At 42.5% G+C, this 15,363-nt stretch overlaps 1 protein-coding gene across 9 annotated transcripts in view; it reads left to right on the forward strand.

Moving 5' to 3' along the window:
• The window catches only part of znf385d (zinc finger protein 385D), a 143,609-nt gene that overhangs the window by 51,736 nt on the left and 76,510 nt on the right, over window positions 1–15,363 (forward strand). For 6 of the 9 annotated variants that reach the window (XR_009795216.1, XM_061821378.1, XM_061821382.1 and 3 more), the window contains one exon: window positions 11,657–11,834. Coding sequence is in view for 8 of the 9 variants with exons in the window: in XM_061821378.1 (XP_061677362.1) it covers window positions 11,780–11,834 (55 nt within the window). In the remaining variant the exon portion in view is untranslated. Of the gene's footprint in view, window positions 1–3,450; window positions 3,500–8,981; window positions 9,275–9,324; window positions 9,928–11,656; window positions 11,835–15,363 lie in introns of those variants that run through there. The other 3 variants (XM_061821381.1, XM_061821379.1, XM_061821380.1) reach the window with 3 other exon arrangements.

Raw genomic sequence — 15,363 nt, forward strand, 5'->3', positions numbered from 1 at the left:
CTTGCGCGGATCAAGTATTGGCGTGAAACAAGCAATTTGCTTCCCTTGCTGCTCCATTGCAAACATTATTCGATACCCCCCCCCCCCTCAGTTATTGACTATTTAAATATTCAACTCCTCTTTGACGTTAAAAAAAAAATTACGACGTTCATTTTTAGTAAATCAAAAACTAGTGTGGAAAACTGCACAAAACTGATTGGACGAATGCTGATTTAGCTGTCAGAATAATAATAATTACTTAGTACTTACTTAATTGGAACCCCAAAATGGAATAATAATAACAATAATAGTACAATGGGCAGCATGGTGGATAAGCTGGTAAAGCGTTGGCCTCACAGTTCTGAGGTCCCGGGTTCGATCCCGGAGCCGCCTGTGTGGAGTTTGCATCTTCTCCCCGTGCCTGCGTGAGTTTCCTCCGGGCATTCCGGTTTACCCCCACATTCCCAAAACATGCAACATTAATTGGACACTCTAAATTGCCCCCTATTGTGTGATTATGAGTGTGATTGGTTGTTTGTCTCCATGTGCCCTGCGATTGGCTGGCAACCAGTTCAGGTTGTCCTCCGCCTCCTGCCTGTTGACAGCTGGGATAGGCTCTGGCACTCCCCACGACCCTCGTGAGGATAAGCAGCGAAGAAAATGGATGGATAAATGGATGGATAAATTGCCCCAAGGTGTGATTGTGAGTGCGGCTGTTTTTCTCGATGTGCCCTGCGATTGGTTGGCAACCAGTTCAGGGTATACCCCGCCTCCTGCCCGTTGACAGCTGGGATAGGCTCCGGCACTCCCCGCGACCCTCGTGAGGATAAGCGGTGAAGAAAATGGATGGATGGAGAGAGAGAGAGAGAGAGAGAGAGAAAGTAAGTACCCTAGGTGTAAGAATATTTACTATATAGGTATAGGATGTATTTTACATACACATCAATACATATTTTCTTTAAGCCTCCTGCATGTTGACAGCTGGGATAGGCTCCGGCACTCCCTGCGACCCTCGTAAGGATAAGCGGTGAAGAAAATGGATGGATAATGGTATAACCCACACTCAAGCACGTGCACAGACACGAAAACACAAAAAAGAAACACACACACATACGAACACTAAGAAACACACACAAATATACACAAACAGACACATGTATCTCCATTCCGGGATTTTTCCCTCCAAATCCGTCTTCATCAACTCCTCTGAATGCCGTCCTCACTGCCGCCACCAACGACACCCCCGGGCTGGCCGCAAAGGTTTCTGGGCTCCCTTACAAACTTCGCTTTTGTAAACGCGTCCCACAAAACCTTTGCTGAGGTTTCATCACCGCTGGATTAGCGAACCGCGGCGTGGGGGGGGGCTGATTTAATGCCGCAGGTCGCCAGGAATACACGTTTGAGTCGGTTCACCCAAGGACTCGGAAAATGATGTACTCAGACAATGAAGCTCGTGGACGACCGCACTCAGCTTTTAGCGGGATAGCGTTGACTGAGGGGATTAATTTCCTGCAGGGGGCCCGCTCTCGCGTTCCCATCAAAGGCTGGATTTACATGGCTCAATCCCGCAATTCACATTTTTCTGATCTCAAGTGGCAAGAAAGGGATATGCGGAAAGAGCCATATGACTGGAATCAGACCTCTTGCGAATGTGGATGGAACTCGCAAATTGCATGCCAATGAAGGTGCCACGCCAAGGCACAGCGGGGATGTAACCCGTCTTTACCGGTTTGACAGTGACACGATATAGTGGGCTGGCAACCAGTCCAGGGTGTACCCCGCCTCCTGCCACATGTTAGCCGGGATAGGCTCCGGCGCTCCCTCAGCCCCTGTGAGGATGAGCTTCTCAGAAAATGGATGGATGGATGGATGTATACAGAGCTCGTGCACATGACGTCACCATTTTCACGCCGCCATATTGCTGGTCAAAAAGAGCTGCTCAACAGTGTGGGGGACATTGAACCGGAGGAGAATACTTACAATACCCGAGACCGGTTGTGCTGTTCGTTGTCACAGCAGATGAGACAGATCTTCAAAGAGGTCATTTTATGGAATACCATCTGAAAAGATCGATGGATTTCGACAATTAAACATGATGGATGGTGACAACCCAAATCCACACGACTGTGTAGTGATCACTACACTTCAGGTAGGAATTATTCATCTCAATCTCAAATTGCCAAGAAGTATTTATAATACCAAGTTGGCTCTTTGAGAACAATGCGTTAAAAAAAAAAAAAAAATGACAGTGAGTCATCTCCAACATACATGGAAGCGTGTTGCGGCCACACCTTAATCTTTGGTAACCCTCTCCCCGACAGACTTATTATTAATCTTTTAAATATGCATTGTTCTCAAATGAGTCCAATGTGTATTTGTAAAGAGAAAACACACCGTCAGTCACAGTGACCTTTACGTAGGTTAACATGTGGCCTCAACACGTTTCCGTGTACGGGGGCTGAAGCCTATCCCAACGGTTTATTTTCTTTTTTTAAATACGCATTGGACTCATTTGAGAACAATGCACATTAAAAAAAACCAAAAAGAGGTTTACTGAAGTTTAATGTGTGGCCGCAACACGCTTCATCTACGGAGGAGCTAGTTAATGAATGCGAGTTTGTGTAAAACCAGGGGTCATTTATTTAAATATTGGTATTTGTATTGAAAAAAAAATCTGAGTGGCTCCTTCACTATGTGGGATTTATTCTTGATTGAGAACAGATCCAGCAACGCAGTATTTGTATGCGTCCAGACTTTTCTACGCTTTCAAACTCTTCCGTGTAAATCTCGACGACTTGCTTGCCAGATCCATGTGTAGATCCAGTTGTTGTCCAAGAGAAGCGGAAGCGGGGTAATAGTCCAATTTCTTATTGGCGGAAACATCGATTTCGGCCTGAAATATGGGTCCTCTATGCCAAGTGTTTCTCATTTTTCCACGTTTCTTCGTTTATTATCACCTTCTAAATGTTTAAAGGTATGGGACAAAACTCTGGGCGTCGTGCTATAAGACGTATTTTCACATCGTCTCCAACCGACTTAGCATTGCAGAATGGTGACGTGATTTGATGACGTCGGTCCACGAGCTGTATAGTTGTGCCTTGAGATAAGAGTGAAATTCCATGACCACGCTTGTCACTCAAAACATATCTCAAATCACTCTTCACAGTTTTAAATGAATGGAAATGCCTTTCAAACTTAAAAAAATATATATATTTGCAATGATTTTTTTTTTATAAATAAATTCCTGACTCTAATATTATTCATGTTAAAAAAAACATGCAAAATTGACACTTTAATAAAACACGAAGAAAGGTTTTTGACGCATATTTTTAATGTAAAAAATATTAGACATTCATTTAAATATAATAATTAAACCTGTTGTGTCGCTTGTGAGTTGCTTTCCTTGGCCACGTGGGGGCACTATACTATAAACATATACATGAAGAAGTCTCATCTCCTCAGTAGGCTGCTGTTGTATCGCATATTCTTCGCTGAAAATACATAATTACGGTATCTACTGGTGAGTGTTTTTATCATTATTGTACCAAACAGTGAACAATGAGTCAAAAAGAGGCTTCAAGCTGATTATTGCTATTTCCATCAGAAGTTAATTGTCAAACTCATCATAAGGTCAGGTTAGCTTCATGAGGTTAGCTTCCTGCTAGCACACGTTGCAAAACGTCATAGACAAGCTAATTACTTAAAAGTTATAAACCTTAGCAACAGGTATTTGAACACATGGCAGAGCAACACGTGTAATAAAACAACACTCAGGCATATTATTGCTTATCCTCTGCGAAGAATTATGAATATTACATCAATTTCTGTATTAGGCTACCTTCAGATGGGCAAGATTGCACACCAGAATGATCAGAACAACGTCTATTGGGTTTTGGCAAAGAAATCGTTAATGTTTTTACTTTCAGGTTGATTCTGTCATTCATCTTTTTTTTTTTTAAATGCAACATGAAAATATCCATTTTTTTTTAAATTAAAAACCAATAAAACCAGCACATTTCAGTTGTTTTAGGGGGAGGCTGGAACAGATGAATAGCATTTCTGATTTTCACAACATGGAAAGATGGTTTGCGAGAGTTTTGAGATATGAACATGTCTACGGATAGGTTTCCAAGTACGCCATCTTGTGTGTCAAAGAACACAGGTGACAGGTGAAGCGTGAAGTTTTTTCCATCGTCAATTTATCCGATTGGTCTAAGGGTGGTGGTGACATCCAAGATGGCGCAATTGGAAACCTATCTAGAGAACAAATTCATCGAATATTTATCTCAAGGAACCCCCTGTAACTTTTGTGCAGGATTCTGCTCGACCTCTATACTGTACCCAATCCTCTGTAATGAAAACTGAATATAAATACATGTCATACAAGTTCCCATTTCCTCGATGTTGACACAGGGCTTTTCTGTAAATCACTTTCTTCAGGTTTCTGATCATCTAAAATTTATTTTAAGGGTTATAGTCTGACAATTCTTTACTTTGGAATCTTATCTGGGAGTTTTGGAGGCTGTGTGGGAATTTGCGTGCAATCTCGATTCTATTTCACGCCGGCGGTGTTCTTCCACACCAAACTCGATTAAGCATGCCTTTCTGTACCTCGCTTTGGACCAGAAAAGGAACTCCCCCAATCTGTTCCTACACAGTTGCAAGCGTACAGTTGTAGGCACAACCAAGAAGCTGTCATCTCAACCTCGATCCTGATTGATTGATTGATTAATAGATGAAGATATGTGTATTGGTCCTTTTGGTGTCTTTGATGATTTGACAGTTTGGACGGCCCCCGTTGTCGGCGGAGGCTTCCTGGACGCGTCCACTGGTGATGATGTCACTTCTTATTCACTGGGAACGCCAGACATCGGGATTGCATTTAAGCTCTAAAATGCAAGTCAGATGATCAGCCAGCCGTGCTCCGCTCCCATATGAGGTGGCAAAAGTACCAATACTCTGTCCCCAAGTTGAAGTACAGATCCAGTAACAGTGAAAGGTTCAGACTGTAAAAAAAGTAAAAGTGATTTTTTTTTTCTTATTTTTTTTGGGCTCCTGATAATTGCCTGCAAATTTCCATTTTTATAATTTGGCAAAATGGAAAGAAGAGCTTCTCTGCCAAAAATGATTTTTCTTTTTACTACATCCATCCATTTTCTTTGCCGCTTATCCTCACGAGGGTCTCGGTAGCGCCGGAGCCTATCCCAGCTGTCAACGGGCAGGAGGCGGGTTACACCCTGAACTGGTCGCCAACCAATCGCAGGGCACATGGAGACAACTGTCGCAGTCTTAATCACACCTAGGGGCAATTTAGAGTGTCCAATTAATCTTGCTTGTTTTTGGGATGTGGGAGGAAACCGTAGTGCCCGGAGAAAACCCACGCAGGCACGGGGAGAACATGCAAACTCCACACAGGCGGGTCCGGGAATCGAACCCGGGACCTCAGAACTGTGAGGCCAACGGTTTCCAACTGAGCCACCGTGCCTCTCATGTCAAAACAATCACTTTAAAATATTTATCTTCTTTTTATTTCACCATTGTGTTGAAATAAATAGAAATGCCATGAATCCATTAGCGCCCCTCAATTATATATTTTTATAGGTATTTCTTATCTGTTTTAAAAAAAAACATACAGTAAAGACGTCATTAGATAGAATACAAACAATTATATTATGTCTACATGTGTTCAAATACTGTATCTGTTGCTTAAAGGGCCACTGTCATGAAATGCATGATTTTTAGTATGTTATTAATTAAAAAAAAAAAAAAAAAAAAACGCCAGCCGACATGGGCCCATGCGTTTTTTCACCACAAAACATGATTTAGATGTATACAGTTTTTTGTAACTCCCGCCACGAAAATCCTCTCGAGACATTTGTTTTCGAGAAGAAGCAGGAAGTGATGTACATGGCAGGACTGCCCTCAAGTGGACTCGTTTGTTTCTATTAGTTTTACCTCTGGGAAGGTAGCTCGTTGTTCCTTCGTGTTAGCCAAAATGCCGGCTCGTTGCGTTACTGGACATTGCTTGAACACTCGGTAGGATGGACGTACCTTTCATAAATTTCCAAGAGACCCGGTTTGTTGTGAAAAATGGATTGCACGCGTGCAAAGGATGATAGCTTCGTGGGTTCCAAATGACAGGTAGGGGTGTATACAGCTACTAAAAAAAAAATAATAGTTTGGGGCGGACCATGTAATCGGTCTCTCATAATGTATGAAAGGCGTGCTAAATATGTTGATGTGCGCGTCGGGCTCGCCGGCGAAGGCTGTTGCGTCACCTCGCCAGCGGAGGCTGTCGTGTCAGCTCGCGGACAGCAGCGGCTATGAACAACGCTCCAGACAATGGCGCACTCGGGCGCCTGTGATGACAACGCCGTAAAGCGGCCCGGCTCGACGCCATGATAAGCCACCTCGGTGCTGAAAATGAGCCACCCCAGCCACCAGCCTTGTCGACTGGGGTGGCTCGTCGCGGCGACGGGCCACGATGGCTACTCTCCGCCACGGAAGTGGTGGTTTGGCCGTGATCCGCATATCATCTAAATACGTCTCGAAACAATAGGGTAAGATTGCCCTGTTAACTTCACTTGGTTGTGTGATGTTCTCTTCTTAGAAAAGAGCTTCCGTATCAGAAGGGGCGTGTTCGTCTCCCATAGTTCGGGTGCACCGCGTCTTTTCAATGGCGAATGTCCGGGGTGATGTCACAGACAATAAATGCAGCCAATATGGCGACCACTTGGATGTCATCGAATGAGACTTCCGCAACTTTGCGCATGGATGACGTGCTCTCCCCTCATATTTATTTTTTCGTGTAGACATTGAAGTGAATCATGTGATATGTATTTTTCATTACAATATCTATTTTAGAATGTTTATAGGGATGACACTTGACCTTTAAAGGGTTCTAAGAGTCTGACACAGATGCTATTTGTGTGCCCGTCTATGGCGTTTGGCATTGTTTGTCAGCAATATGGTAATACAATACAAAGATATGTCATTCTTTCAAATACACAAGTCACTACGACTGTAAACATCAGTTGGAAGTGGCAATTGACAGCTCGAAAAAAAATCTGTTTATAAGAAGCCCTCACTCACTCTCACATCTATCAAACTTGGTTATTGTGAATTGAATTCATATAATGCATGTATCTCAAATATTTGCTCGCAGACCATAGGAAAGAAAATTATCCCAATGACGGCTCTTCCCTTGATAAACTCGTGACTTCGCGCCACTCGTATCTGAAAACACCACTTTAATGATGTTCAAAGTACAGTTACTTGAACCGGGTTACTTGAAACCCCCGCGCTCCCACGGCCGCCCCCCTCCGGCGTGGGCTTCCGCAAAGAGACAGCGGAGCCCGGAGGACTTAATTTGTCCCCGCACACTTTGTCCCCAACTCCAGTGGAAGCCATCCGCAGCGCGTTGCTGGTCACATTCCAGCGCTAATGCCTGCCTCGGCTTTCAGCGTAACAAGAGTCAGATGATTGGCCGAGTCGCGGCGGATCACGGCGAGCCTGTCCTTCGTCTTAATCCGCTCTCCAGTGGCCTTGAGTTGGCTCTCGGTTACGAGTTACACAAAACCACAGTTTACTCTCCGCGTTCCTCATAAAAAGAGGAGTTGTTTAGTTCGATGCCATCTGCCGCCGGCTTGATTTAACACCAGTGTTGCTTTCCGCCGAGCATTAAGGAAGGAGGTCCCCGGGGAAAGCAGCGGTGTCCAATTAGACTGTCAAACAGGGGGAGCGTTCGCATGTGAACTGGATGGAAGTTGGACCGTCACGAGGCTCGTGCGGGGACCGTTACGCAGGCTCCCAAACTTGGAACGGGAGTCAGATTTTTTTTTTTCTTTATACTGTTAATATCACGATCATTACGCGATAATCGAGATTGGAAGAAAAGCTCCAAGGTTGTCTGCACTTAATGTAACAACGCTCGGCTAGGCACACTTCGACTCAAGCCAACATGATCCCTATAAAAAAAAAAAAAAAATGGATCTGTGAATTAAGTTGCAGTCTTCTGTGACTAAAATCATATTATTTTCCAGAGAAAGTCCAAGGTTGCCTGCAGCTGGTTTGTTTCAATAAACACTCAGCTTACTGTTATAGTACGTTTTAATTTGATTGATTTTATGCGACCTCCCAGCTTCATTGGAATTGGCGTTTGCGGAACCGTACAAATAAAACGGATCGCCTCCGATGGAAAGAAGATGTTGGTATTCACACGCCAAAATTAAAACGAGAGTAGTAGTAGTAGTAACTGCAATACAGAGAGACCGCAATATTTTTGCTCAAGTTGATCATACTTTCAGAATATATCTGCTCATGTTTTTAAATCGATCTGCAGCAAGTTGGGCAAAATCCACACCATTTAGACTTTTTTACCCCAAGATCTACTTCTCAAGTGTCCAGCCTCTAGCGATCACCGAGGGGGTTGGAATGACCAATGATGAAATCGAATCAAAAAAATGCAAAACATATTTATTTTAAAGTATATTGAGGATTCTTTATGTGTAAATGTATGTTTGTGTGCCTTGCACAACCGTATGAGCCGATATTGCACAATATAATTAACTTTAAACATTTTTTGTAACTATCTGAGTTCACGTTGATGATCACTAAACGCCACACGAATGAAAATGCACACCTGGGCTGTGTCACTGAACGTCAGTGGATTCGTCCAACTCCAGTGAGAAACAAAATCTTCGATGTCCTTCCACACATAAGCCACGGCTTCACAGTGCAACTGTACTCCTTTACAGCTGCAGAGATTTTATTGAAGATAATATTTCCGCCTTATTTTTAAAAGATCAGAACTAGTCAGCTATGAGTCTTTTATGTACGATGTGACGAACCCGGAAACGATGCTTCGGTGACTGCTCCGCGGCCAGTTAGGATTTTAGTTCGTTCACTTTTCTCACTCCCAGCTCGATTTTCGGCGGATTGTCGGCGTCGTATTTTCTCTAAACAATTCGAAAATGGCGTTCCACATTTCACTGCAAAGTCCGTCTCACATTCCGTATGACAATGATACATTTTTGTCTTTACTGCAGCATCCATACGCATGTTTAAGGTTTCTTTAGCGGGAGCTTAAAATAGGGGGGGAACTCACCAATAGCGTGTTTTCCTGTACTGTCGTTGTTTGCACATGCGCGGTGAGCTAAAGTTTAAAAAAAAAAAAAAAAAATACGGCTGATGTCTTTTTAAAAATTTTTCTCTGCACGCCATCGCTATCGACCGAAACTGCCTCGATCGCGATCGACGTATTGAGCACCCGTGATTTACACCGTTCAGGAAAATGGTACGCATAGTGTTACGAATACTCAGCAAAATATGCAACATTTGCATTGTAATCTCCTGGAAACAAGTTAACGCGGCAATGCAAGGTTCTGTTGGACTTGCTTCTGATTGCTGTTCTTTTAATTGTCGTTCAGAGCCGCCAGCACCGCGGCGGTTGGCGTGCATTTGAAAGTACGACAACAACTCTCCGCGTCACCTTTTGTTCGACTCTTCTAATCAGCGCCGAGGAGATTCCAATTATACGCAATGTTTTACTAAGTCAATTCCAATGCGACGGTCTCGCCTGGCTGACTAATAATAATAATAATAATAATGTTAATGTGCGCATCTCCACTCTGCTAATCTTAAAAAGAATATTAGCTTGAATTTCACAAAAGGAGCGTCACATGAGTCTTAATCAGTTTGAGGCTTTTTATGACCCAAACACTGAAAACCTCAAGTGGTTTCATGCATGCGCTAATTAAAAGTCCACAAAAAGGACCGAGATGAGGGGGGAAGTCACAGCCCTCGTAATGAAAGCAATTCCAGATCGAGCTTGTTGTCATTCCCTGCGCAAGTCGTCTCTTTGCAATCTCCCGCTACGTCTTCTTATTCTTCCTCGTTATCAGTCCCCGCAGCTTCTCGAGCAGAAAGCGGCCGAGTGGACGAGCGCAGGTATTGATCTCCCGGGAAGGCGCAAATCGCCGCACTCTAACGAGCACAAATTGGAGTGGAAAGCTCGGCGGCGGACTAAAAAGTGTTTGTGCACAAAGACGCGGAAAGCGCCGCGCAGCGAAGCGGCCGAGACAAAAGCCGGCATCAAAGTTGGGGGACCATTACGAGCTAGTAGCCGGATCAAAACGGCAGTTTTTGTGTCTTTGATTGACTTCAGACACAGCTGTGATTAAATGGAAAACACTTTGACAATATTTGTACACGGAGAAATGAAACGAAGACGGGGTTGTCAAACTCTATTTTGTCACGGGCAACATCATAGTTCTGGTTTCCCTCAGAGGGGCCGTTTTGACTGAAAATTGTATGAATGTTTGAGAACCTCGTCCTACGTACTGTACACAAAATTGAACCAAACCACATGAATTCGCCTTATGAAAATTATGCTAGCTTGCAACGCAAGGCTCCGCCCTGCGGCTAGCGACGCTAGGATCATTGCTGCGGTGGTTCTATACTTTTAAACAACTTCGATTTCAAAACAAACGCTAGCAATACATGCTTTGTGACAGAGGAGCGCTTGTGTTTTTTCAAGATATTATTAGATATGTACATTTAATATATTGCATGAGTGACCTGAATGGTAGTTTTATATATATATATATATATATATATATATATATTTTTTTTTTTTAACCCAGAATGGTAATCACTCGTACACTAATGCTAATTGTGAATGCTAAGTGTTTAGCAAAGGCTATTTACATTGTCTCAAATCCTGTACAGAGTTCATACCATAAAATCAGTAGCAAGATGTGCATTTTTTTTTTGGGATAGAAGTCCAACCCTCATTAACGAAAATAAAATGCAGTTTAGAAGTTTGAAAAAATAAAAGGTGAGGAGGCAGAGGGCGATTACTCGAGTATTTGACGAAATGCCTGCAGCAAATTGGATTACCAAAAGATTTGATAGCGACAGCCCTAATTATGTAAGGTGTTTTCAACTTTTGCAATTTAAGACTTGAAATTGTCAATTTTTATTTGAATTCAGTGAGACTTTCTTGTACATTTAGATACTTATGCTTACACAAGACTTCCACAAAATTATATAAGACCAATGCAGTTGTCACAAGAATTTCAATAAATCAGTTCTAGTGTCAGAAGTCTAATAGAACTTTACAGCTACTCTGATATTTACTTATATTTACAATGACACATCGTAATCCACGTTATGGATTTCTATCCACATTTTGGACGAGGCCCGATTCTGATCCGTGATTTCCGATCGGCTTTGTGTCACGACGTAAATCCAGTTGCGTTTTATCTGCTCGTAATCACATCGTTTCAACATAACCACGGCGAAAGACGTTTACAGTCTGTGAAATGCTTTATGAACTGCGAGTTGGCGCGAGGTAAAGTGAATTTCTTTTTTTTAAAAAATACGACAACCTCGTTTACATCGCGCTGTAGTTTTCACCAGCTTCTGAGCGTTTGAAGGGGGCGCCTGCTAGCAATCATGTCCACCATTCGGGGCGCTGTGACTGTGTCTGCTTCCAATTATGAGAGTTGGTCCATGTTGAGAGGAGAGGAAAAAAAAAATGAGGACATGAACATTGTGCTCTTTTCTGTTTAAAAAAAAAAAAAAAAAAAAAAAAACATAAAACAAGCTAGGCGAAGGGTCAAAAGTTTGCAAAGTTTGACAAACTGCTTCTTTTTTTGTGCATTCAATCTCACAGCAACTGGACACGTGGTTTCCTGCCTCCGTGGAATCGCTATCTTCCTGCATTAATAACGTCCTCAGCTGCTCGGTCCCCGGATGACTCACAGCTGTGAGTGGAAACGGCCAGAATAGTTTGAAGATGCTGCCGCTTGTTCCAGTCTTCGCCGATCCGCTCCGGGCACGGAGGCCTGCAGGTACGAGCGCTTATCTGGCCGCCCGCTGATAAGAAACACATGGAAGGGGAGCGGTGGGGAGTCGGGGCTGCAGTCGCGGGCGGGCTAAGTGGGGAGCGGCGGGGAGGCGCCATGGGGGGTGGGGTTGCATGTTACAAAACAAGTCCCATGTGAAACGGGGATGCCGCGGTGAAAGGTCCCTCCGGTCAGAGGTCACCGGAAGAACGCTTCACGTTATCGCAGTGCTAACTTGAAGTATCCAAAGTACAAATATCAAGCGCATTTCCATAAATTTCAAATTTTTTTCCAATGCTGTACAAATGTTTTCAATCCTCATCATATTTGACAACGTGCGAAGCTTCCACTAGGTCCCTCGTGAGACTTTCACAGTGAATCTCATCACACTTCCTCGTTATGTTATGACTTCCTCTAAATCTCCTTCAAATCTCCCTACGGCGCTATTAATTTTTGCGAGGCCTCTTTATTTAACCTCATTTAAAATTGGAATGGTCATCTTGATACACAAAATCACACAAATCTTGTGTGAATTCTGTTAAATTGTAAAGACCTGCACTAAATCACCCAAAACTTGCTCAGCTCACTTCAGCCATTCGGCAAATAACACAAGATTTCCACAAATCTCACAGATTTACACAAAGTTATGTAATCCTGTCGTAATTCACACAAGACATCCTGTAAATCACACAAAACTCCATTAATAGTTTTGCATGACTTTTTCCATCCTATGTGACATCACACAAGATTTTCGTTCACTCACGTGGGACTTTTGTTGAGACTTTGACAAATCTCACGAGATTTACACTTGAGAATTTAGCAAAATCACACAACTTCCTCATATCTAATAACTTTTTCAAATCTCGTGAAACAAATAGTAAATCTTGCAAGACTTGTGTGTGGGACTGTCAAATTCACGCAAAACATCCCCAAATCTCACAAGACTTCTACTAAATCATGCATGATGTTTGGTAAATTATGCAAGAATTTATCTGAAAAAACTAAAATGTAGTTCCAATAAGTCACGCAAGACTAGAACAAAATCATTAAAGAATTCAGCAGAATCATGACTTCCTGTAGACCACAGGAGTCTCCGAAGCCTTATCCTGTCTTGAAAGAATTCGGCCAAATTACTTCTTCAGATTTTACCAGGTTCCTATCACATAAAACTAGATTTCAGCTAAATTATCCAAGATTGACTCTAAATCACACAAGACTGAGCTTTCACCCAATAACACTAAACTTTTTTTTGTGCAAGACCTCTCAATATCTCACTCAACTTGCTCTAAGTCCCGTAAGACTTCCACAAAATCATATGAGACCGCTGCAAAATTGTTGCACTTCTTCTGAGTCATGCTAGAATTCAAGAAAAATCAGGAGTAAATCATTGTCTAAATCACTTGATTCCCAACCTTTATTGCGTTAAGGCACATATCTTACATTTGAAAAATCTCAAGGCACACCACCAAACAAAAATGTCAGAAAAAGTAGATACACAAGTCAATTATACACTTTCGGACATTTAATAGAAGAACATTCATGTGTTCTGAAGAAAGATACATTTGTTGTAAATAAATAATATTTGGACCAATTAAGTGAAATTTGATCATTTCCTGTGGCACACCAGAAAAACTTTCACGGCACAATAATGTTCCACGGCACACTGGTTAGGAATCACTGGTCTAAATCACGCAAAACATCCACCAAATCATGTGAGATTTACAGCAAAAAAATCACAAGACTTCTTAATTGTCAGAGACTCCCACAAAATCCTGTGATAATTCCACAAAATCAAGTGAGACTTCTGCAAAATCACAACTTCCTCTAAATTGTCGAGAAGATTCACAATAGCATTCTTAAACTCATACAAGACTGAAGCAAATCTCACAGGACTTCAGGTCATTCCTCTAAGAATTCTTCCAAATCCCATTTAGAATCTTCTGAGGTTAGACTGACATATGTAATTCTCACAAGATTTATGTAAGCCCCCCCCAAGAAATCAACATATTGTGGCGCAACTTGTATTTTTTTTCCTCCACGCACACAAGACGAGCGTGTTCTCCCCGTGACGGTCGCTTGATAAACCTCAAGCAAATGTGAAGCGACGTGCCGCGACGTTTCTGAGAGGTGAAGCAGTCGCCGCTCTCGCGCAGCATGACATCATTTTGTACTCCGGCCAACTCATCAGCGCGGACAAGTTGACACAAATGCTCAATCCGGAGCACCTGCACGAGAATGAGAACCGACACAAATGCGTGCCAAGAAATGTTCTCATGCTGCGGGAGAAAGCTTTCTGTTTTCAACAATTTCCCCCCCAGCGCAAACGCTCGCGGGTTGTTTTATGTAAGGCTTGTACAAGGAATGTATAAAAACAGATTTGGATGATTTACCGCCGTTTCAAAGTTACTTGTTTGCAAATTGCGATCACCACGGTAGATACCACATTCTGGTAACAAGGCGGAGAAATAACAGAACTCATTTGGTGACAAATATGCTAATGATGTACAGTATCTTAGTGTCGAAAGTATCTCCAGAACAATGCTTGGCATTTTCTTCTAAAAAGCTTGTTCAGTGGATATAAGTACCGTAACTTCCGGCCTATAAGCCGCGGCTTTTTTCACACGCTTTCAACCCTGCGGTTTATGCGGTGATGCGGCTAATTTTTGCATTTTTTTTCTAACGGCCGCAAGGGGGCACTCGAACGGAAAAGGTAAGTGTGAGACTGGTGGAATATATGTTGTCAAGGAAATGACTTTTGCCGGTATGTTTTTTTTTAACTGGCCTTGTTAGCTCCATGCTAGCGGTTAGCGCCGCGCTAGCGGTTACTGCTGTGTTAGTGCCGCGTCTCAGTGAATTCGGTATGTTTTTTTTAACCAGCCCTGTTAGTGTTGTGCTACAGTGTTGCTCTGGCTGTTTTTTTTTTTTTTTTTGGACCAGCCCTGTTCGTGCTACCGTGTTGTTGCTATGTTAAACTAAGGTATTAAAACTTTGAAACATGAGATATTTACAAAGAATGTAAAACAGGTACCATTTTCGATGTGGGCACTTGCGGCTTTTACACGGGTGCACCTTATGTATGTACCAAATGGTATTTCCTTTACAAATGTACTAGGTCAGGCTTATACTCAGGTGTGCTTTGTCGGCCGGAAATTATGGTGGTCTCCATACGCCTGTCCCATTGCAATGTTTTTTAATATAAAAATGAGACAAAGATAAATCATTTCAAATCTTTTTCCAACATTAATGTGAGCAATATCTAGGAAAAAAAATACAAATTATTATCAAAGTAGGAAGTAGACCTAACCAAACGAAATAATGCAGTTGCACAAGTGGACACACCCTGTAATTATTGGCTTGTGGGTGTGTTCAGAATCAACCCGTCACATTTAAAGTAATGTTAAACGGCAGTCAGCACACACCTGCCACCATTTAAAGTAGCTCCGATTTAGCCCAAATGTAGTTCAGATGTTCTTATAAGCTTTTCCTGACTTTTTTTGTTGCTTCCTAGCAGAAGCCGGAAGGTTTTCAAACACAT

Source organism: Syngnathoides biaculeatus, chromosome 5 (genome assembly GCF_019802595.1).
Source record: "Syngnathoides biaculeatus isolate LvHL_M chromosome 5, ASM1980259v1, whole genome shotgun sequence".
NCBI classification, from domain to species: domain Eukaryota; kingdom Metazoa; phylum Chordata; class Actinopteri; order Syngnathiformes; family Syngnathidae; genus Syngnathoides; species Syngnathoides biaculeatus.